Here is a 22,091-nt window from a genome sequence, read left to right on the forward strand (position 1 = left end):
GGTTGCAGTGGGTCCCGGCTGGGATGTCAGAGCGAAGAAGACACTCTTGGGAGGAGGAAAGAGGGCAGAGAGGGAAGAATCGGAGAACTCTATGTAGGACGGCGTGGAGGGACTGTGGCCCGGGACTCTTGGCATTTTTCATGCAGCATTCCAGAACTCTTTCTTACTTGGAGATCGTGCAGGGAACATTAAAAGTAACTTTTGGCCTCAGTGTCTTGGGATAGCCTGAACTGTTTCTATACTCTAGAAAGTACTGTAGGAAGCTGTCCTTTGTAGCATTGCTTTGAGAATACCATGAGATACAAAGATAGCTTCTCCCATGTTTAAGGAGCAAATGGTACAAAGAAAGAATATACAAGAGATAGTAGCTTTTTAAGTTGAGTAGAGAGAGTGCTGAAATTGGAATCTGAAGATTTGAGTTCTAGACTGGGCTTACGCTGCTTTCTAGCTGAGTATCTAAAGTCTTCATTATAAAATCGAGATGTAACGATCAGCCTTGTGTGTCTAATTAGGTTATTGAAAGAGCGAATGTTTGTAAGAATTAATATTAGGGCAAGCTTTTGCAAACCATAAAGATTTTGTATGAATTACCTCTTGGCCTTTGTTAGGCCAGAGGTCCTAGGACTGACGTCTTAGTGCCCAAAGAAGAGTATTTTAAAGAAGGAAGAACTGGAGAGGTGTTGAAGAAAATGGTAGTGAGGGCCCGCGCCGTGGCTTAACAGGCTAATCCTCTGCCTTGCAGCGCCGGCATACCGGGTTCCAGTCCCGGTTGGGGCGCCGGATTCTATCCCGGTTGCCCCTCTTCCAGGCCAGCTCTCTGCTATGGCCCGGGAAGGCAGTGGAGGATGGCCCAAGTGCTTGGGCCCTGCACCCCATGGGAGAGCAGGAGAAGCCCCTGGCTCCTGGCTTCAGATCAGCGAGATGCGCCGGCCGCAGCGGCCATTGGAGAGTGAACCAACAGCAAAAAGGAAGACCTTTCTCTCTGTTTCTCTCTCTCTCACTATCCACTCTGCCTGTCAAAAAAAAAAAAAAAAAAGAAAAGAAAAAGTGTTTAAAAAAAAAAAAAGAAAATGGTAGTGCATGTTTTTTTATCTTTTATGTTTTGAATGGCAGAGGTGGGGAGGTAAAGAGCTCTTGGAAGGCTATCGGAAGAATAGAAACCTTTTTTTTTTTTTTTTAAGATTTTTATTTATTTATTTGAGAGGTAGAGTTACAATCAGTGAGAGGCAGAGACAGAGAAAAAGGTCTTCCTTCCGTTGGTTCACTCTCCAGATGGCCGAAATGGCCGGAGCTGCTGATCTGAAGCCAGGAGCCAGGTGCTTTTTCCCGATCTCCCATGCGGGTGCAGGGACCCAAGAACTTGGGCCATCCTCTACTGCTTTCCCAGGCCACAGCAGAGAGCTGGGTTGGAAGAGGAGCAGCTGGGACTAGAACTGGCACTCATATGGGATGCCGGCACCACAGGCGGAGGATTAACCTGCTGCGCCGTGGAGCCAGCCCTAGAAACCTTATATTGAGGATAGGAATTGAAAGAGTTGAAAGTGTTCTCATTCAAATGCTCCTGATATTTATAAAAATGTCAAAAGTATACTCTTGTCTGTAAAAGTTTGGTGGGTAATTTTAGACCTACATTTAAGAGGATTAGAATCTATTTCTTACTATTTTCTCTTATACAAATATAGTTGTTTCGGATAATAACTTTAGTTATCACTTACATGGATCCTAAGGTGAAGGAGACACCTCAGTTGTTTCATTTACATTGTCAAGTTTTCAAGTCATGGTGAAGTTGAAACAAGTTTCCCCATTTTGCATTTAAGAAAAATGGAGATAGAAGATTAGTAAGTGGTGGAGTTGAGATCTGAACCCCAATCTGCACAAGTAGAAGGCCTATACTCTTTTTTTTTTTTTCTGAGATTTATTTATTTATTTGAAAGTCAGAATTACACAGCGAGAGGAGAGGCAGAGATAGAGATAAAGAGAGAGAGAGAGAGAGGTCTTCCATCCGAAGGTTCACTCCCCAATTGGCCGCAACGGCTGGAGCTGCGCTGATCCGAAGCCAGGAGCCAGGAGCTTCTTCCAGGTCTCCCATGTGGGTGCAGGGGCCCAAGCACTTGGGCCATCTTCCACTGCTTTTCCAGGCCATCGCAGAGCTGGATTGGAAGTGGAACAGCCGGGTCTCGAACCAGTGCCCATATGGGAACCTGCTGCGTCACAGTGCCGGCCCCAGGCCTATACTCTTTCTACTGTTCCAACTTAATCTATTAGTCTTTCAGTTTTCCTTATTGCAAAATGAGAATGTTTCACAGCCACTTTCCTTGTTGCTAGAGTTTATGTTTGTAAAGTATGCTGAATACGTTAGAGGAAATTGGTTCATCTATTAAAAAGATTATTTGGGGGACTTTCTCGGTAAAGCGCTCTTAAGACATCTCTTCTGGAGATGCATGAACTAAGCTGCAAATTGCTCTTTCCTTAGTGGCTTTCCACAGAATTCTGATGGGTGAAATGAGCTGAGTGCTGCTTTTTGTGGTGGAGATATTTTACCTGATCCACAAAGAGCTTTTCCAGAGTGGGAACTAGAGAGAATTTCTGCTTTAAGTCCAATTCAACATTTAAAGTGGAATTTGTAGCTAATACCTAGTACAGTTTAACAGCAGTTTCTTTTATTGTTTTAAAAGATTTATTTATTTATTTGAAAGAGTTACACAGAGAGAGGAGAGGCAGAGAGCGCGCGAGAGGTCTTCCATCTGATGGCTCACTCCCCAATTGACTGCAATGGCCAGGTGCTTCTTCCAAGTCTCCCATGTGGGTGCAGGAGCCCAAGGACTTGGGCCATCTTGTACTGCTTTCCCAGGCCACAGCAGAGAGCTGGATTGGAAGTGGAGCAGTCAGGTCTCAAACCAGTGCCCATATAGGATGCCGGCGCTTCAGGCCAGGGCGTTAACCCGCTGTGCCACAGCGCCAGTCCCGTTTAACAGCATTTCAACTTCTTCCTCTTCAACTTCTCATTGATATTCTTGTCACCAGGTAGGAACCAAAATTCAAATTCCCTTTCCTTGCACATCCAGAGGCTACCATTGCTTTCCATCCATTTGTTCAGTATTGTGCTAGACTCTTAGAGGAGTTACAGAGAAAGGTCTTTGCACTCTGGATTTTTTTTTTTTTTTTAAGATTTATTTATTTACTTGAAAGAGTTACACAGAGAGAGGAGCAGAGGCAGAGACAGAGGTCTTCCATCTGCTGGTTCACTCCCCAACTGGCTGTAGTGGCCGGAGCTGTGCCAATCCGAAGCCAGGAGCTTTTTCCGGGTCTCCCACGCAGGTGCAGGGGCCCAAAGGTTTGGGCCATCCTCCACTGCCTTCCCAGGTCATAGTAGAGAGCAGGATCGGAAGTGGAGCAGCCAGGGCTCGACCGGCACCCATATAGGGTACTGGCACCTCAGGTCAGGATTTTAACCTAGTGTACCACAGCGCCAGCCTCTAACTTCCTAGGGTTTTTAAAACTCAGGCCTTAGTTTGAGAATTTGAAGGATTTTCTTTTAGCAGGTGACTAATATTGATCCTCTTAAGTTGCCCACACCCTTTCTTCAATATTTTTGAGTGGCAGGAAATTTGCTTTTGTTGCCTATTGGGGAAGAAAAAAAAAAAAACAGAATTTGAGGCATCCTCTGGGCTTTTTACCTCCTCATGTACTTGCATTGAGATAATGTATCACTCTTTATGGAATATTTATGCATTGTATCCTATAAAATGAAAAGCATCTAAGATAATAAAGAGTTTCTATTCAGATCAGTTCAATTCAGTATTTATAAAAATGTTACTCTGCCTTTCTGAGGAGGAAAAAAAAGAACTAGTAGACACATTAAAATACTTTATGGTTTCCATTCATATTTTTAATGGTGCTTATGCTGTTATGGCCTGTTTTTCTCTGCTCATCCAACTTGAAGTAGCAGTAATTAAGTTTGTCTTTAGAATAGGCCTCCTAAGTATTTTCTAGGAACTATTTTTAGATATTATGTGTAAAATATATCAGTTATTAAGTATATTACTATAAACTTTCCCATAAAATAGGAAGTTTAGAAGTTGTGCTTCTCATTAGTGTAGACTTCCTCACATTGGTCAGAGGCAGATTTTGAAGTCTATGATGAATTTCTGAAAAAAGTTATTGTTAACTTGTGAAGTTTTAAATTTGTGTCGTAATGTTGCAGCTCGCTTGGTGTAACTTATTTGTTAATTTCTCTCAGCTTTTGGAAGCTTTGGTAGCAAAGCTTTTAGGAAAAATACAAAACCTATCTCAAACACAGGTTCTCTTGGTATATTTATTATTCCCCTAATAGTAGATTGTTTGTTCGTCTTTCAACAACTGTGTTAGATAGTGCTAGGCACAGTGCTGTTGGGTGAACAAAACGGAAGCAGTTTCTACCTTGAAGGAGCTTAGAGTAAGGGGTTGGGGGGAAGAAGAGAGAGAGAGAGAGAAACGAAAAGGAGGTTAGGAGACTGAAAGTAAAGAGAAAGGCAGTTAGTGTTCATGGTTGAGGGCCGTAGCACCCTCATGAAACTGAAAGAAGTGCAGAGTGACTGCATGTAACTAGTTGGATAGAGAGTGGTGCAAATGAAACTTCAGAGGTAGGTTGTTTGACTGAGGGTAGAGAAGTCGGTTTAGTAGATTACAACCAGCATTACAAGTAAAAGGGAAACCTAATCAAATGAAAGCATCACGTGTGTCATAATAGTAATGATGAGGTGTATCTTTTCTTACTGTGGGCTGAGGTTACAAAGTTTTAAAGCCATTGGCAGGGCCACTTGTTAAGACGCTGCTCCCGATTGCAGCTTCCTGTTAATGCAGACTGCTAAGCAGTAGTGATGGTTCAAGGAGTTATATCCCTGCCACCTTCATAAGAGACCAGAATTGAGATCATGGCTTCTGGCTTCAGCCCAGTCCTAGCCATTGCAGGCATTTGAGGGGTGAACCAGCAGATGGAGATCTGTCTCTATATCTATATTTCTGTCTGTGACTCTCAAATAATTTTTTAAAAGATTTATTTATTTATTTGAAAGGCAGAGTTAGCGAGAGAGAGAGATCTTCTATCCACTGAATCACTCCCCAAATGGCCACAATGGCCAAAGCTGTACTGATCTGAAGCTAGGAGCCAGGAACTTCTTCTGGGTCTCTCACATGGGTGCAGGGGTCCAAGTACTTTGGGCCATCTTCCCCTGCTTTCCCAGGCACATTAGCAGGTAGCTGGATGGGAAGTGGAACAGCCAGGACTTGGACCAGCACCCATATGGGATGCCGGTACTGCAGGCAGCAGCTTTAACTGCTACACCACAGTGGTGGCCCCTCTCAAATAAATTTACTGAATAAATAAGTGAATATTGAGACCTCATTTCAAAATAGAACAGTCTAAGCTTACCTGGCTGCAGTGTGGGGAGTAACCTGGAGAGGGCCCTAGTGAGGTGGCAGAGAGCAGTCCAGGTGAGGATGGTGGAGTGTGTAAGTTCCACTACAATGGGAGGTCCTGGAGGGCAAGGGTGGTTGTTTCCTGCAGTGTCCCTGGCACCTAGGGTACTGTCTGCCTGTCAGTATTTGTTGAGTGAGGGACTGGTGTGGACTTCCATGGTAGTTATACAGTGAGTTGAGTGGGTTGGATGTAATGTTCAGAGGACTTGCTGAATGACTGGCTGTCAGGATGAGAAGAGGAGGCATTAGGGCTGGACGCCAGGCTCTGCTGTGCAGGAACCCTGGAAGTGGAGATGACGAGTTCAGTCTTGGCTATGTGGAGTTCATAGTGTCTCTGAGATTTCCACGTGGAGACATCAAGTAGGTAGAGTAGTTGAAAATAATGCTTGTGTGAACCAGAATAGGCACTTAATAAATCTCTGTTGAATAAGCAAATGCTACTTGGCATGCCCGGGTGGAAAGTTTTCTGAGTCTGTTATGGCGGGCTTACTCACAGAGACAGACACGGTCAATCTGGGGGTTCTTGTTCCAGCTCCTGTACTGTAATACTGCTGTCCCTTCTTGAGTGAGAAGTGTGTGTTAGTGAGAAAGTGTGTTCAGAAAAGGGAGCTAAGTAAAAACAAGTAACAGGGAAACTTCTTTTTTTTTTAAAAGAAGTCTTTAAATTTGTGTAGCTTGTATTTTGAATGAGTAGAAAATTGATTTTTAAGGTAATTTATTGGGATCCTTGCTGCTATTGAAAGCTGATTTTATTTGGTCAACTCTGCAATACTGTGGTCATTTCTATAACTTAGCATTTTTATGTATAATTGTAATTATTTTCCTGGAAATTTGAAAAAGTTGCCAAAGTTAGTGCCAGTCAAATTTGAAGAATTATTATACTGCCACTTTAGAATTATTACCTCAGAAGTGTTTGTGTACTGGTTTTTTTCTTTTATTATAAAAAATAATCTGTGCTTTTTTTTTATTTTTAAAGATTTTATTTATTTATTTGAGAGGTAGAGTTATAGACAGTGAGAAGGAAAGACAGAGAGAAAGGTCTTTTGTCTGTTGGTTCACTCCTCAAATGGCCGCAAAGGCCGGAGCTGCGCTGATCCGAAACCAGGAGCCAGAAGCTTCTTCTGGGTCTCCCACACGGGTGCAGGGGCCCAAGGACTTGGGCCATCTTGTACTGCTTTCCCAGGCCACAGCAGAGAGCTGGATTGGAAGAGGAGCAGCTAAGACTAGAACCTGCGCCCATATGGGATGCCAGTGCTGCAGGTGGAGGATTGGCCTACTGCACCATGGCGCCGGCCCCAATCTATGCTTTTTTTTTTTTTTTTTTTTTTTTTGACAGGCAGAGTGGATAGTGAGAGAGAGAGACAGAGAGGAAGGTCTTCCTTTTTGCCGTTGGTTCACCCTCCAATGGCCGCTGCAGACGGCATCTCGCTGATCCGAAGCCAGGAGCCAGGTGCTTCTCCTGGTCTCCCATGGGGTGCAGGACCCAAGCACTTGGGCCATCCTCTACTGCCTTCCCGGGCCATAGCAGAGAGCTGGCCTGGAAGAGGGGCAACCGGGATAGAATCCGGCGCCTCAACCGGGACTAGAACCCGGTGTGCTGGCGCCGCAAGGAGGAGGATTAGCCTGTTAAGCCACGGCGCCGGCCCCCAATCTATGCTTTTTTAAAAAGGTAGATTGGTTTGAAAGAGCATCAGAGGAAGAGGGAGAGAGAGGAAGTGTTGAGAGAGAGAGAGAGAGAGATCTCTTCCATCTACTGGCTTACTCCTTAAATGGCTGTAACAGCCAGATCTGGGCCAGACTGAAACCAGAAGCCCAGAATTCCCACCTGGGTGTCCCACATGGGTGACAGGGACCCAAGTACTTGGACCATCATCTGCTGCCTTCCCAGGTGCATTAACAGGAAGCTGGATGGAATCAGAGTACCCAGGACTCCATTCAGCATTCTGAGATGGGATGACCCTGGGATGCCAGCGTCCTCAGTGGTATTTTCAACCGCTCTACCATAGCAATAGCACTGTATAGTGTGTGCTCTTGGGAACAGTTCAACAGTCAGAATAAAAACACCCTGGCCTACAAACATCCATATACATAATGTCTCCCTTCCATACTCCTGAAAAGTATCCATGTCCCCTATTTGAATTGTGTTCTGTGAACAGTTTGGAAATGAAATGAAGAATGGGAATTAACATCTCAAATTTAAAACTGAATTACTCTCCTTTCCTCAGAATCTGTCAGCTCCCCCACTTCTCTCTGTCCCTGTGGCTGCTTAACCTTGTGCAGACCACCATTTACCCTGAGAAGATTGCTCCTCTGCGCTTCCACCCTGGCCCCTCTTGTCCGTTCATCTCCCAGCATGCTCTTCTGAAAGATCCTCAGTGGACTGAGTTACTCCCTTGCTTGAACCATATGATAGCTTCCCACTGCCCTCCAATAAAACGCAGGCTCCTGACCATCTTTACACACTTCAGAATGATGTGGTTTCTCCGTACCTCTAACCCAGCGTGGTCCATTCTGCCCTCGGCCTGCTTGGCTTCAATCACACTGTGCCTCTGGCAGTTCTTTGACTCAGTCAAGTTGTTCTTAGCTCCAGGACTTTCCCTGTCCCACCTAGAGGCTTCTCTCCAAAGAACTCTGTCCCCTCTCCTCTGCCGAAGTCGGTAGTTTCAGCTGAGGTGCCGTCGCCTAGGAGAAGCGTCCACGATAACCGGCCACAGAACTGCCACCCAGGGACTTGATTCTCCCCCTTAGCACTTACTGTTAGGTGACATTCACTGTTCTTATCTGTTGTCTGTCTCCCTGCTTCATTTTAAGTTCTGTGAAATCAAAGACTTGTTCATCTTGTTCACTGCTGTCTCCCAGCACTTGGTGTGTCCTGGGTGCTGGCAGTAGGGGCCAACCGTCCTGTTTTGTCTGGACTGAGGAGTTTGCCAGAATGCAGGACTTCTCAGTACTGAAACCAGGACAGTCCTGGGAAAACCGGAATGTTTGGTCACCCTAATTGGTAGTAATTACTGAGTTACATTTGTGGAATAAATAAGTAAAAAGGAGCTCAATATGCTAATGAGGTGTAATACCTCTTAAGATTTACTCCTGGCCGGCGCCGCGGCTCAATAGGCTAATCCTCCGCCTTGCGGCGCCGGCACACCGGGTTCTAGTCCCGGTCGGGGCACCGATCCTATCCCGGTTGCCCCTCTTCCAGGTCAGCTCTCTGCTGTGGCCCGGGAGGGCAGTGGAGGATGGCCCAAGTTCTTGGGCCCTGCACCCCATGGGAGACCAGGAGAAGCACCTGGCTCCTGCCATCGGATCAGCACGGTGCGCCGGCCGCAGCGCGCTACCGCGGCGGCCATTGGAGGGTGAACCAACGGCAAAGGAAGACCTTTCTCTCTATCTCTCTCTCTCTCACTGTCCACTCTGCCTGTCAAAAAAAAAAAAAAAAGGATTTACTCCTATGGGCCTTGATTCTCCTTTTCTTGCTGTATTGTATTTTTATTTATTTTATTTGACAGGCAGAATTAGACAGTGAGAGAGAGAGACAGAGAGAAAGGTCTTCCTTCCGTTGGTTTACCCCCCAAATGGCCGCTACGGCCTGTGCGCTGTGCTGATCTGAAGCCAGGAGCCAGGTGCTTCTTCCTGGCTTCCCATGCGGGTGAAGGAGCCCAAGCACTTGGGCCATCCTCCACTGCACTCCTGGGCTACAGCAGAGAGCTGGACTGGGAGAGGAGCAACCGGAACTAGAACCCAGCGCCCATATGGGATGCCCGCGCCACAGGCGGAGGATTAACCAAGTGAGCCACGGCACCGGCCCCACTGTATTGTATTTTTAAAGATTTATTTATTTATTTGAAAGAGTTACAGAGGGGGAGAGAGAGAGAGAGAGAGAGAGAGATCGATCGATCGATCTTCCATCCACTGATTCACTCCCTAGATGGTTGCGATGGCCAGGGCTGGGCCAGGCTGACGCCAGGAGCCAGGAACTTCTTATAGGTCTCGCATGTGGATGTCAGAGGCCCAAACATTTGAGCCATCTTCCAGTGCTCTTCCCAGGCCATTATCAGGGAACTGGATCAGGAGTGGAGCAGTCACATTTGAACTGACACCCACATGGGCTACTAAAGTTGCAGGTGGCAGCTTTACCCACTGTACCACAATGCCAGCTTCCTTGCTTCATTTTAGATTCTCAGTTTTGGCAGTTTAAATTTTTTTTTTTTTTAAGATTTATTTATCTGAAAGAGTTGCAAAGAGAGAGATGGAGAGACAGAGAGAGGGGTATCTTCCATCTGTGGTTCACTTCCCAATTGGCCGTAATAGCAAGGGCTGGGCCAGGCTGAAACCTGGAGCAGGAGCTTCCTCCAGGTCTCCCATTTGAGTGCAGGGGCCCAAGCACTTGAACCATCTTCTGCTTCTTTCCCAGGTGCTTTAGCAGGGAGCTGGATTGGAAGTGGAGCAGCTGGAACTACTCGCTTTGCCACAAGGCCAGCTGCCAGTTTACTTTCATGTTAAGTGTAGCATTTAAGCTCGCTAATGAAGCTGCTCTAGAAGCCAGTGTTGGCGTATCTATACAGCTGTACCTAGGGCTCTGGCATTGCTTCAAGCAGATCTTTAGTTGAGCTCCAGTTGGGTCTGTCCTGCTGCTTCCTCACACTCCATTCCCTGGAGCAATGTGGGGAAAAGTGGGGAAGGTGTTCACTGGATCAGCTGACAGGGGCAGTGGCGAAAGCCATCATTGGACCCAGGAAGTGTCTCGCAGCCTGTGTGGCACTGAGGTGGCTGGCAGGGGAGAGCTGCAGCTGGACCTACCCCTTGTGCATGGTTCACTTTCTGATTGACTGTTTGGGATACAAGTGTTGTATAGATCATCCCCAAAAACCTGATGGCCTCTTCCTGTGTGCAGTATTGTGAAGGGCTTTCAGCTGCATGGTGGTCTGTTCAGCTGTACGTAACAGCCTCACTTGAAGGTAGAGAACTGAACTGAAATGTGAAATTTTTCCAGGCCATGAATTCCCCCGGTAGCTTTGGATATAGCCATCCAGTTATATGCAGGGTATCTTTCACTCTTACAGTTTTTGCTATCTCCATACCATTGTTAAGATGGATTTTTATAGTGGAAGAGAAACTGCTTGTTAGATGGAGTTGTTCATTCAAGGAGAGGCATTTGCTGGGGTTTAGTATAGAGTAGAACTTCTTAGTAGGGAGTCAGCACTCATTTTTTCTCTTTCTTCTTTTTTAAAGATTTATTTATTTACTTGAAAGTCAGAGTTACACAGAGAGAAAAGGAGAGGCAGAGAGAGAGAGAGAGAGAGAGAGAGAGAGAGAGAGGTCTTCCATCCACTGGTTCACTCCCCAAATGGCTGCAATGGCCGGAGCTGTGCCAATCCGAAGCCAGGAGCTTCTTCCCAGTCTCCCATGTGGGTGCAGGGGCCCAAGGCTTTGAGCGATCCTCTGCTGCCCTCCCAGGCACATCAGCAGGGAGCTGGATTGGAAGTGGAGCAGCTGGAACTTGAACCTGTACCCACATGGGATGCTGTGGCTTAACCTGCTGCATCACAGTGCTGGCCCCTGGCAGTACTCATTTCTTAACACTTTAGTTACAATAGCTTTTAATAAATTTCTGCTGCATGTAATAGTATTTCAAAGAGTGATTTGCTTGAGATCATATCCAAATCTCTCTTGGATATTAAATCTGAATTGGCATTAAAACAGGAATTCTAGTGCATTTGTGAACCTCAAAGTATTAGGGAAGAGTTTACGTTGCTGCCAGAAGTCTTTTTGAATTACATAAATTTGCATGAAGGTAATATAGAGAAAAAGGCGCTAGTAAACACCTTAAATAAGTCACGCAACCCAGACATCCCACACCTAGGGGAAATAAATTTACTCCTGAGCCCAGTGTTTGGTGCAGCAATTAAGACGCCACCTGGGATGCCCTCATCCCATATCAGAGTGTCTGGTTTGATCCCATCTCCTGCCAACATACACCCTGGAAGGGAGCAGTCCTTCCCACCCACAAGGGAGACTCGGATTGAGTTCAGGGCTTTTGGCTTTGGTCTGGCCTAGCCCTGGCTGTTGCAGGCATTTGAGTGTGAACTATCAGATGGAATATCTCTGTCTCTCTACTTTCAAATACCAAATGGAAAGAAATAAAAATTTAAAATTAATTAGTTCCTATTAGCTCAAGTGAAAGAAAAGCTAAGATTTTTGCAGAAACTTGTACTTGAACATAGACCCATCCCAAGAGTGAAACAAGGCAGATGTTTTTCAGCTGATAAAAGGATAAATACTGTGTAATGGAAAACTATTTAGCAATCAAAAGGAGCAAGCTGCTGATTCTTGTTGCAACATGGGAGCCTCTCAGATGCACTCTGCTAAATGAGCAGGCGTCACTCTGTGTGATTCCATCTGTATATGCCTTTCTATGTTAGGCACGTCTGCAAGGCCGGAGAACAGGTCCGCGGTTGCCAAGGGATGGAACGAAGCCAGGGAACTTGGGGGCAGATGATGGAGCTGTCCGTATCTTGATTGTGGTATTGGTTAAACTCCACGTATTTGTCAAACTCATAGGACAGACATTAGAAAGGATAAAATATCCCATATGTAAATTATACCTCAATTTTTTTAAAGATTATAATCACAGAAATATTGCCATCATTTGCATTTTGTCTATGTAAGTTACCAGTTTGGTGTGAAAGAGTAGGTTTTTGGTGTGAAACTCTTGGGTTTTCAGCCTTTTCAGGAAGTTAGTAACTAGGTCTCTCGAATGAAATGGGCAGAGTAACATTTCATGGCTGCTTATGAAGAAGAGAGTGTCAGCTGGTTAATCTGAGAAGGTCATTTTCTCATTCTGGCCAAGGAAGGAGGGTGCTCCTAAAATAGAGACTGGAAGAAGAAAACACACACTTAGTAGCAGTCTATTATTTTAAAATCTGTCTTGGTGCCTGACCTATAATTGCGTAGCAGTATCATCATCAAGAAATAATACTAATAGTATTTATTAGCTGTGTTTTCTCTCTTTTTGGCACAAGGGAAAAATGTTTTAAGTGAGTAAACCGTGACAGAAGAGCCAGGGTTGTCTGCCCAGGACTGAATCGTGGCTCTGTCATGTACTGACTGTTAGTGGATGAGATACAACTTAGGAAAGCTACTTAACCTCTCTCCTGCTCTTTAGTTTCTTTACCTTTAGATGAGGATGATAACTATACCTACCATGGGTTGTTGTGAAGGGTAAATGTCAGATGTTTAACAAAGTACCTGGCATCTAGTAAGTACAGTGTAATTGTGGACTGGCATTGGTATTAACAGAGAGCAGAGCAAGTAATCATTTGCTACATTTGCATTTTTTAAAAAGATTATTTATTTGTGTCACAAAGAAAGAGATCTCACATCCTCTGGTTCATTCCTCAAATGGCCACAACAGCTGGGGTTGGGCCAGGCCAAAGCTAGGAGCCTGGAACTCCATCCAGGTGTCCCATGTAGATAGCAGGGGCCCAAGTACTTGGGCCATCTTCTTCTGCTTTCCCAGGCTCATTAGCAGGGAGCTGGATCAGAAATGGAGCAGCAGACACTTGAACTGGTACCCATATGGGATGTCAGCATCGCAGGAGGCTATTTAACTTACTATGCCATAACGCTGGGCCCCATTTGTTGCATTTTTAAAAAAATGTTTATTTTATTTTTTTGAAAGGCAGTGTTATTGGGGGGGGGGTGAGGGAGGGGGAGAGAGAGAGATCTTCCATTTGCTAGTTTACTTCCAAAATGGCTGCAACAGCCAGGACTGGACTAAGCTGAAGCCAGGAGCCTGGAACTCCATCTGGAGTCTCATATGGGTGGCAGGGATCCAGGTACTTGGGCCATCTTCTTTCCTCTTCTTCTTCTTTTTTTTTTTTAAGATTTATTATTTATTTGAGTGCAGAGTTACAGACAAAAAGAGGGAGAGACAGATAAAGAGGTCTTCCATCTGATGGATCACTCCCCAAATGACCACAATGGCTGGAGCAGAGCCAATCTGAAGCCAGCTGCCAGGAGCTTCCTCCAGGTCTCCCACGTGGGTGCAGGGTCCCAAACACTTGGATTATCTTCTACTGCCTTCCCAGGTCATAAACAGAGAGCTGAATCAGAAGAGGAGCAGCTGGGACACAAACCAGTGCCCATATGGGATGCCGGTGCCACAGGCAGAGGCTTAACTTACTACACCCTTGGGCCATCTTATGCTTTTCCAGGCACATTAGCAGGGAGCTGGATCAGAACAGCCAGGACTTGAACTGGCTCCCATATGGGATGTCAGCATTTGCCACTGTGCCACAATGCTGACCCCCATTTGTTGCATTTTTGAGAGATTAGAATGAACTGTGGAGAAGTAAAGGGAGAAAGGAACCATATGACAGTATATCCCTTTGTGGCCAAGACTTGCTTACTGGTACTTCTTCCTCCTTTAATCTCACTTAAATCATCAGGACAAAACAGAGATGTGAATGGAAGTGGTGGAGTTTTCAGATTAGGGTTTGTATGTATTGATTTAGCACTTGTTGTCAGACCCTGAGTTCGAGGTCAGAAATATATTTATGAAGGTATGTAGCAAAATTCATGGAGAAATAGAACAGAACAGTGTTTATTTTGTCCCCCCAAATTTGGAAATCTGGGGTTGGCATTATGGCACAGCAAGTTAAACAACTGCCTGAAATGCTGGTGTCCCATATGGGTGCCGGTTAGAGTCCCAGCTGCTCTATTTCCAACCCAGTTCCATGCTATGCACCTGGGAAAACAGTGGAAGATGGCCCAAGTGCTTGGGCCCCTGCACCCATGTGGGAAACCTGGAAGAAGCTTCTGGCTTGGGCCTGGCTGAGCCACAGCTGTTGTGGCAATTTTGGGAGTGAACCAGTGGATGGAGGAGGATCTCTGTCTCTCTCTCTCTAATTCTGCCTATCAAATAAATAGACAAATGTTTATATAAAAAGAAAAAAACAGGGGCTGGAGCTGTGGTGTAGTGGGCTAAGCTTCCGCCTACAGCTATTCCTCTTCCAATCCAGCTCTCTGCTATGGCCTGGGAAAGGAGTGGAGGATGGCCCAAACTGCTGGCTCCTGGCTTTGGATCAGCCCAGCCCTGGCCATTGGTGGTTGTTTGGAGAGTGAACTAACGGATGGAAGACCTTTCTCTCTGTCTCTCCCTCTCTCTGTAACTCTACCTCTCAAATAAACCTTTAAAAAAAAGAGAGAGGAAAAAAAAAAAAAAACTATAGACAGACTTCAGTACTCTTTAAATTTCATTTCTCCACAAACTTTCAAAAAAGATTTTTTAAAATTTGCTTTAAAGGTGGAGAGACAGTGACAGCAAGATCTTTCATCTGCTGATTTATTCCCCAAATGCCCTTAATAGGCCAGTGTGGGCCAGACTGAAGCGAGAAATCTAAAACTCCTCTGGGTCTCCTGTGTGGATGCCAAACACTCTTCTGCCAAGGTGCACATTAACAGGAAGCTGGAATTAGAAGAGGAGCCAGGACTTAAACCCAGGCACTCTACCATGAAATGCTAATGTCCTCGGTCCTGGCTCCTCCACCCAAATCCAGCTTCCTGCTCATGTGTCCGGAAGGCAGCAGATGTTGGCCCAAATATTTTGGTCCCCTGCCACCCATATGGGAGAACCAGTCTGGCCCAGATCTGGTTGTTGTGGTTGTCGCTATTTGGGGAGTGAACCAGCAGATAGAGATCTCTCTCTATCCTTTTTTTTTTTTTTTTAAACACTTATTTATTTGACAGGTAGAGTTATAGACAGTGAGAGAAAGAAACAAGAGAGAAAGGTCTTCTTCTGTTGGCCACCACGGCTGGTGCTGCGCCGATCTGAAGCCAGGAACCAGGTGCTTCCTCCCAGTCTCCCATGCGGGTGCAGGGCCCAAGTACCTGGGCTACCATCCACTGCCCTCCTGGGCCACAGCAGAGAGCTGGACTGGAAGAGGAGCAACCAGGACTAGAACCTGGCACCCATATGGGATGCCAGCGCCGCAAGGCGGAGGATTAACCAAGTGAGCCAGGGCGCCTGCCCCTCTGTCTATCCTTTTGTCTGTCACTCTGCCTTTCAAATAAATAAAAAATATGGATGAGATTTATGAATAAATAATAATAATATGAAGTAAATAATAATCAAGTACCTTGTGTACTTTTTTTCCTCTTTAAGTACTCAAAATATAAAATGAGGGGCAGGTGTTGGTCTAACAGGTAACCTATTAGGATGCCCACAACCCACATTGGAGTAAATGGGTTTGGTGCAGGCTCTAGCTCCTGATTCCATCTTCTTGCTAATGCAGACTCTGGGAGGCAGTGATGATGGCCTAGGTAATTGGGTCCCTGCCACCCATGTGGAAGACCTGGCTTGAGTGTCTCCTGACTTCATTTCCTGGCTGTTTCAGGCATTTGGGGAGTGAACCAGCAGATGGGAGTTCTCTCTTATCTATTTTATTTTCCTCTTATCTATCTGACTTTCTCTCTCTCTGCCTCTCAAATACATTAATTAATTAATTTAAAGAATATATAAAAAATGACCTAAAAACAAAGTTTTTAAGCTTATTCCAACAGCCCCAGAAATGCTCATTTTTAGCATGCACTATATAATAAAAAAAAGTGCCAGAGTATCAGTTAGCTATACCACTTAGGAGAGTGAGTGGATTGCTTTGTGAACAGGGTTGTTACCAGTTCCTGAGATCAGTGCTTCAGTGGTGTAGAGGGAGATCAGTGATAATTTGAGGTAGCCCCCAGTTCACCTTTCCAGTTGCTTTTTTTTTTTTTTTTTTTTTTTGACAGGCAGAGTTAGACAGTGAGAGAGACAGAGAGAAAAGGCTTCCTTCTGTTGGTTCACTCCTCAAATGGCTGCTACGGCCAGCGTGCCGCGCTGATCCGAAGCCAGGAGCCAGGTGCTTCCTCCTGGTCTCCCATGCGGGTGCAGGGCCCAAGCACTTTGGCCATCTTCCACTGCCTTCCCAGGCCACAGCAGAGAGCTGGACTGGAAGAGGAGCAACCGGGACAGAACCGGCGCCCCGACCGGGACTAGAACCCGGGGTGCCGGCGCTGCAGGCGGAGGGTTAGCCAAGTGAGCCATGGCACCAGCCTCCAGTTGCTTTTTTATTTCATTTGTACATTTCCCATTAAGAGAGAGGGGCTGCATGGAATCTGTACTCTTTTTGGATGTTCTTTCTCTGTTGAACAAAACTGATGTGACTATTTCTGCCCTCTTAGGAGCTCTTGTCCCTGGCCAAGCGGAAGCGCAGTGATTCTGAGGAGAAGGAGCCACCTGTGAGTCAGCCTGCAGCCTCGTCTGACTCTGAGACGTCTGACAGCGACGATGAGGTGGGTGTGGAGGGACTAGTGGGACCCATGATATTTGAGGGTCCCTGACTTGGTGACACCTGCTGGCCTCGTTTCCTTAAACTGAGACATACAGCTTAAGATGCAGAACTTGTTAGGAAGAGAGCTCTTGAATCTATGTTCGTTGTACTGCCATCTACTAGGTGCCTTTGCAGGAGTGTCTTGGCCGTTCTTTAGTCTTGCTCTCTGCCTAATTACTGAAGAAAGAGTACTACTCATTGGTTTTTTTGTTTTTTTTTTAACTTTGCTTTCATCTTAGGAAAGAAATTTTATCAAAAATGTTGTATTTGAGGTGGGCGCCATGGCACAAGTTGAGCCCCTATTTGAGATGCCTACATCTAGGGATGCATACATATCAGGGGTTGGCGTGAGCCCCAGCTACTCTGCTTCCGATCCAGCAGATGATGGTTCAAGTCCTCAGGTCCCTGCCACCCATGTGGCAGACCAAATGGAGTTCCAGGCTCCTAGCTTTGACCTGTGGGGACATCTGGTGGGTGAACCAGCAGATGGAAGACTTCTCTGTTTCTCTCTCTCTCTCTGATACTGTGCCTTTCAAGTAAATAAAATTTTTAAAGGAACCTTTATGTTTAAAAACAAATACTGGGGCTGATATTGAGGCACAGCAGGTTAAGCCACTGCCTGCGATGCTGGCATCCCATTTTGTAGCATTGGTTTTAGTCCTGGCTGCTTTGCTTCTGATCCAACTGCCTCCTGATGTGCCTGGGAAAGCAACAAGGATGGCCCAAGTGCTTGGGTCTCGGCCACCCACATGGGATACCCAGACAGAGTTGTAGGCTCCTGGCTTCAGCCTGGCCAATTGTGGGCTATTACAGCCATTTGGGGAGTCAACCAGTGGATAGAAGATATTTCTCCCTCTCTCAGTCACTCTGCCTTTCAAAGAAATAAATCTTTAACCAAAAACGCTTGTTTTATTGGGAAGTATTAGGACAAGAAGTTTTCTTTGGGAAGATTGATCCAATATCTTCAGAATGATGATGCTGACTTTAAAGGAGGAAAACCCAAGTATTTATTGCCTAAACCATGGTGATGTTCTTAAGCTGCCCACCAACAAAGTGCGACTTAAAAGATCCACAACTTTTTTGGAAGACAGGAACAAGGGGAAAGGTGTTTGAAACACTCCTACCTGTTTGTCATTTGATTTAAAATATACTTTTCCCCTTGGTAATTTCCTACAAAGAGGTCCATATCACTTTTCTGTTTAATCTCTTCCTCTGCAGTCTAGGAAAGAATTTTTGACAAAAAGAATGCTTATTTAATATGTTAAAATTTAATTAACAGCTGAAGAGTACTTATCAGTGCCCCGCATATGCAGGTTGCGGATATTTGCATTCTGATTGACTGTAGTGGTGTTCTCTTACTATTAAATAATTTAGTAGACTTAAAATTGCTTTCCACAGCAAGAGGTAGTGTGAATGTATTCTTTTATTTATTTTTAATGGAGGAGTTTTAATTTCTTTCAATAAAGATAAAAGTAACCCAATCTGTTAGAAAATCAGTGTTGGACCTCTCAGTTGCAGAGATGCCCACTTGCTCGGGAGGACGCCCAAAGATCCAGACTCCAGACCAGTTGATGCAAAAGCACGAGGTTTTTATTGAACGTTTGTGCAAACGGGCCCCCACCTCAGATAGTGAGGAGCCCTGAGCGGCAGTTTCACACAGGTTATATAGGCAACGAATTAGCATATTCCTAATGCGCATGCGTAGGATTGGTCAGTTCAGAGGGACCATTAGCATATGGGAGAATGCTGGCGAAGAATGCTGGTGGAGAGTGCTGGTGGAAAATGCAGAGGTGGCACGGGATTGGCTGGTTCGGAGGGACAATTAGCATACCGGAGAATGCTGAGGGAGAGTGCTGAGGTGTTACAGGATTGGCCGGTCGCAGTGACATCATAAGTGCGCGCCTAGAGACTCTCCGAAGGGGAGGGACGGCTCTGCTCTGGGCGTGCCCAGAGGTTTCCCGGAGGGGAGGGGCAGTTCTGCTCTGGGCGTGCCTAGAGGTTCTCTGAAGGGGATTGACTTTTCCTTCCCAGAGAACGTCCTGCCCGCTAGACTCTGGGGAACATCTAACCTCTTAAGAAGCCCCTGATATTTGCCCAGGCCTAGTTTCTTGTCCCTCCCCCCATAAGGGTCCTTCATCAGTTGAACCTATGAAGGCTTTTTGTTTGTTTTTCTGAATGCATATATCATACAGGAACTCTCTCTCTTTTACTGTTCCCACAAGTATGGACAAGCGAGCACTAGAGAGAGAGGGGTGTGTGAAGAGGGATCTCATCAGCTAGATCACTCCCCAAAATAGGCCTGGATTGGTAGGTGGGGAGGCTGCCAGGAGCTGGAAGTCCCACATGAGTGGCCAGAACCAAATGCCCACCCCTCCACAAGTACTTTATTTTTCATGTTTCAGACGTGGAGCTACTGTGCTTCCCCCTTCTCTCAGGTTAATTCTGTGTTGTGTCTGGAATGCCCTGCAGTGTGTTTGTGGCCTTTGTGGCTCCCGTAAGATACAAACTGTTGTTGGAACTCCTGCATTCTCCGTGTTCCTATTATTAGGTCAGAATCCTAAGCATGCAGTGACTTTAGGGGTCCCCTTTCATCTTTTAAACTGCTTCTTCTGGGAGGGTAGAGTGTATTTATACCCTGCAGCATTAGAGGACCCCAAAGCTTGTGTCAGAGCAGATCCAACATCCATGCAAGCCTTTACAGTATAGGATTCCCTTTGCTGCTTATAGCTACTTAACCAACTAAGCAGAGTCTTCACCTTAGAATGCTGGCCAACTGTTTGTTTGCACACTTTCTGGAGTAAAAGCTGAAAGGCAAGCCGTGCCGTGCCATGTCCTGTCCAGCAGCAAATGAGACTTTGAGTGACTTTTCCCCTACAAGGTCCTGGGCTCCTGTGTAGCCTCCAGGTCTCAGGCCCTCCCAGGAATAGCAGCCTCTGAGGCACTGCCATTCGGAAGGCCACTGCCTGTCCTATGGTTTGTATCATCTCTTTGGCCTGGGCTGCTAGTATTACACAGAGCACTTTAGAATTAGAACAAAATTCCATTGGTTTTGACAATTAAGAAATAACTAGGGGCCAGTGCTGTGGCACACTAGGGTAATCCTCCGCCTGCAGTGCTGGCATCCAATATGGGTGCCGATTCTAGTCCTGGTTGCTCCTCTTCCAGTCCAGCTCTCTGCTGTGGCCTTGAAAGGCAGTGGAGGATGGCCCAAGTCCTTGGGCTCCTGCACCCACATGGGAGACCAGGAAGAAGCACCTGGCTCCTGGCTTTGGATCTGCACAGCTCCGGCTGTAGTGGCCATTTGGGGAGTGAACCAACGGAAGGAAGACCTTTCTCTGTCTCTCTCACTGTCTATAACTCTACCTGTCAAATAAATAAATAAAATCTTTTTTTAAAAAAATAAATAACTATTAAGAATGTATAAAAATTAATTAATGTTTTAAGAGGTAGAGAGGGAGAGAAAAAAAAATCTGCCATCCACTGGTTCACTCCCCAGATGTTGTTTTTTTTGTTTGTTTGTTTGTTTGTTTGTTTTTTTGACAGGCAGAGTGTATAATGAGAGAGAGAGAAACAGAGAGAAAGGTCTTCCTTTTTGCCGTTGGTTCACCCTCCAATGGCCGCTGCGGCCGGCTGGCTCATCACGCTGATCCGAAGGCAGGAGCCAGGTGCTTCTCCTGGTCTCCCATGCGGGTGTAGGGCCCAAGCACTTGGGCCATCCTCCACTGCCTTCCCGGGCCATAGCAGAGAGCTGGCCTGGAAGAGGGGCAACCGGGATAGAATCCAGCGCCCCAACCGGGATTAGAACCTGGTGTGCCGGCGCCGCAAGGCGGAGGATTAGCCTGTTAAGCCACAGCGCCAGCCACTCCCCAGATGTTATGAAGCCAGGAGCCAGGAACTCACTCAAGTCTCCCATGTGAGTGGCAGGACCCAACTGTTTGAGCCATTACCCACCATCTCTCCCGTGCATGTTAGTTGGAGCAGGGCTGGGACTCAAACATAGGTACTCCGATAGGGGATATGGGTGGGCATCCTAGGATGCCCTTAGCTACTATGCCAGCGTTCTCCCCTGGAAAAAAATTTTTTTAATCCAACCAACCACTGGAGAATCAGTGTTGTTACTTGTATAATCAGCTTTGTGGCCGTTGTAGGCATTTTAAGTAGGATCGGGAATTTCTGAGAGATCCTTAGGATATAAAATTTGAGACCGGCTCTTGCTTTTTTTTCTCTCTCTCTCTCATAATATTCATGTCTCTCTTTGGAGAAAAAAGCCATATACTACAGTACTTTGCTATGTCTTCTCATTTCTGCTTTAGTTTTATCTCTTTATTACCTACAAATACCTTTTAGAAATTTGGTTGTTAAAGTGACAATTCTGTCAGATGTACTAGGAGCTACGCTGAAGTTTGAAGTTTTTTTCACATGTTTCTCTATTGTTAGTTTGTAGTTATTTGCTTGTTTGTTTTTGAAAGAGTTACAGAGAGGGAGGGACAGAGAAATTGATCTTCCATCCTCTGATCCATTACACAGATGGCTGCAATGCCCAGTGCTGGGCCAGGTTGAAGCCAGGAGCCAGGGGCTGCTTCAGGGTCTCCCACATGGGTGACAGGGGCCTAAGCACTTGGGCCATCTTCTGGCTGCTTTTCCCAGGCTGTTAGCAAGAAGCTGGATTGGAAGTGAAGCAGCTGGGACTTGAACTGGTGCCCATATGGGATACCAGAGTCACAGGCAGCAGCTTTACCTGTTAAGCCACAATGCTAGTCCATGTAGTTGTTTTTGAAAGAGTAACAGTGAGAGAGAGAAAGAGCAAGAGAGCATAAGAGCACTTAGACCCACTGTTTCACTCCCCAAATGCATGGGCCTAGCTGTAGCTGGGAGCCCAGAACTCCAAGTCTTCAACTTGGATGACAGGGGTCCAAATATCTGAGCTATCTGCTACTGTTTTCCTAGGCACATTAGCAATCACCTGGATTGGAAGCTGAGCAGTTGGGACTTGAACCAGCACTTAGATATGGGATGCTGGCATCACAAGCAGTGGCTTAACCCACTACACCACAATGCTGGCCATGCACTGACTTTAGAGTGAGAAGATATCTAATTGATGGAGGAGAAGGGAAATGGAGAGAAATTATGAAAATATTCTATCAGAATAAAGTGGGGGCTGGCTCTGTAGCCAAGCAGCTAAAGCCGCTGCCTCCAGTGCCAGCATCCCATATGGGTATTGGTTTGAGTCCCAGCTGCTCCACTTTGATCCAGCACTCTGCTATAGCC

At 45.9% G+C, this 22,091-nt stretch overlaps 1 protein-coding gene across 1 annotated transcript in view; it reads left to right on the top strand.

Moving 5' to 3' along the window:
• The window catches only part of RTF1 (RTF1 homolog, Paf1/RNA polymerase II complex component), a 56,244-nt gene that overhangs the window by 811 nt on the left and 33,342 nt on the right, over positions 1 to 22,091 (top strand). The window contains exon 2 of the mRNA XM_062205674.1: positions 16,675 to 16,785. Within this exon, the coding sequence (XP_062061658.1) occupies positions 16,675 to 16,785 (111 nt within the window). The remainder of the gene's footprint in view (positions 1 to 16,674; positions 16,786 to 22,091) is intronic.

This window comes from Lepus europaeus, chromosome 11 (genome assembly GCF_033115175.1).
Source record: "Lepus europaeus isolate LE1 chromosome 11, mLepTim1.pri, whole genome shotgun sequence".
In the NCBI taxonomy this organism is placed as follows: domain Eukaryota; kingdom Metazoa; phylum Chordata; class Mammalia; order Lagomorpha; family Leporidae; genus Lepus; species Lepus europaeus.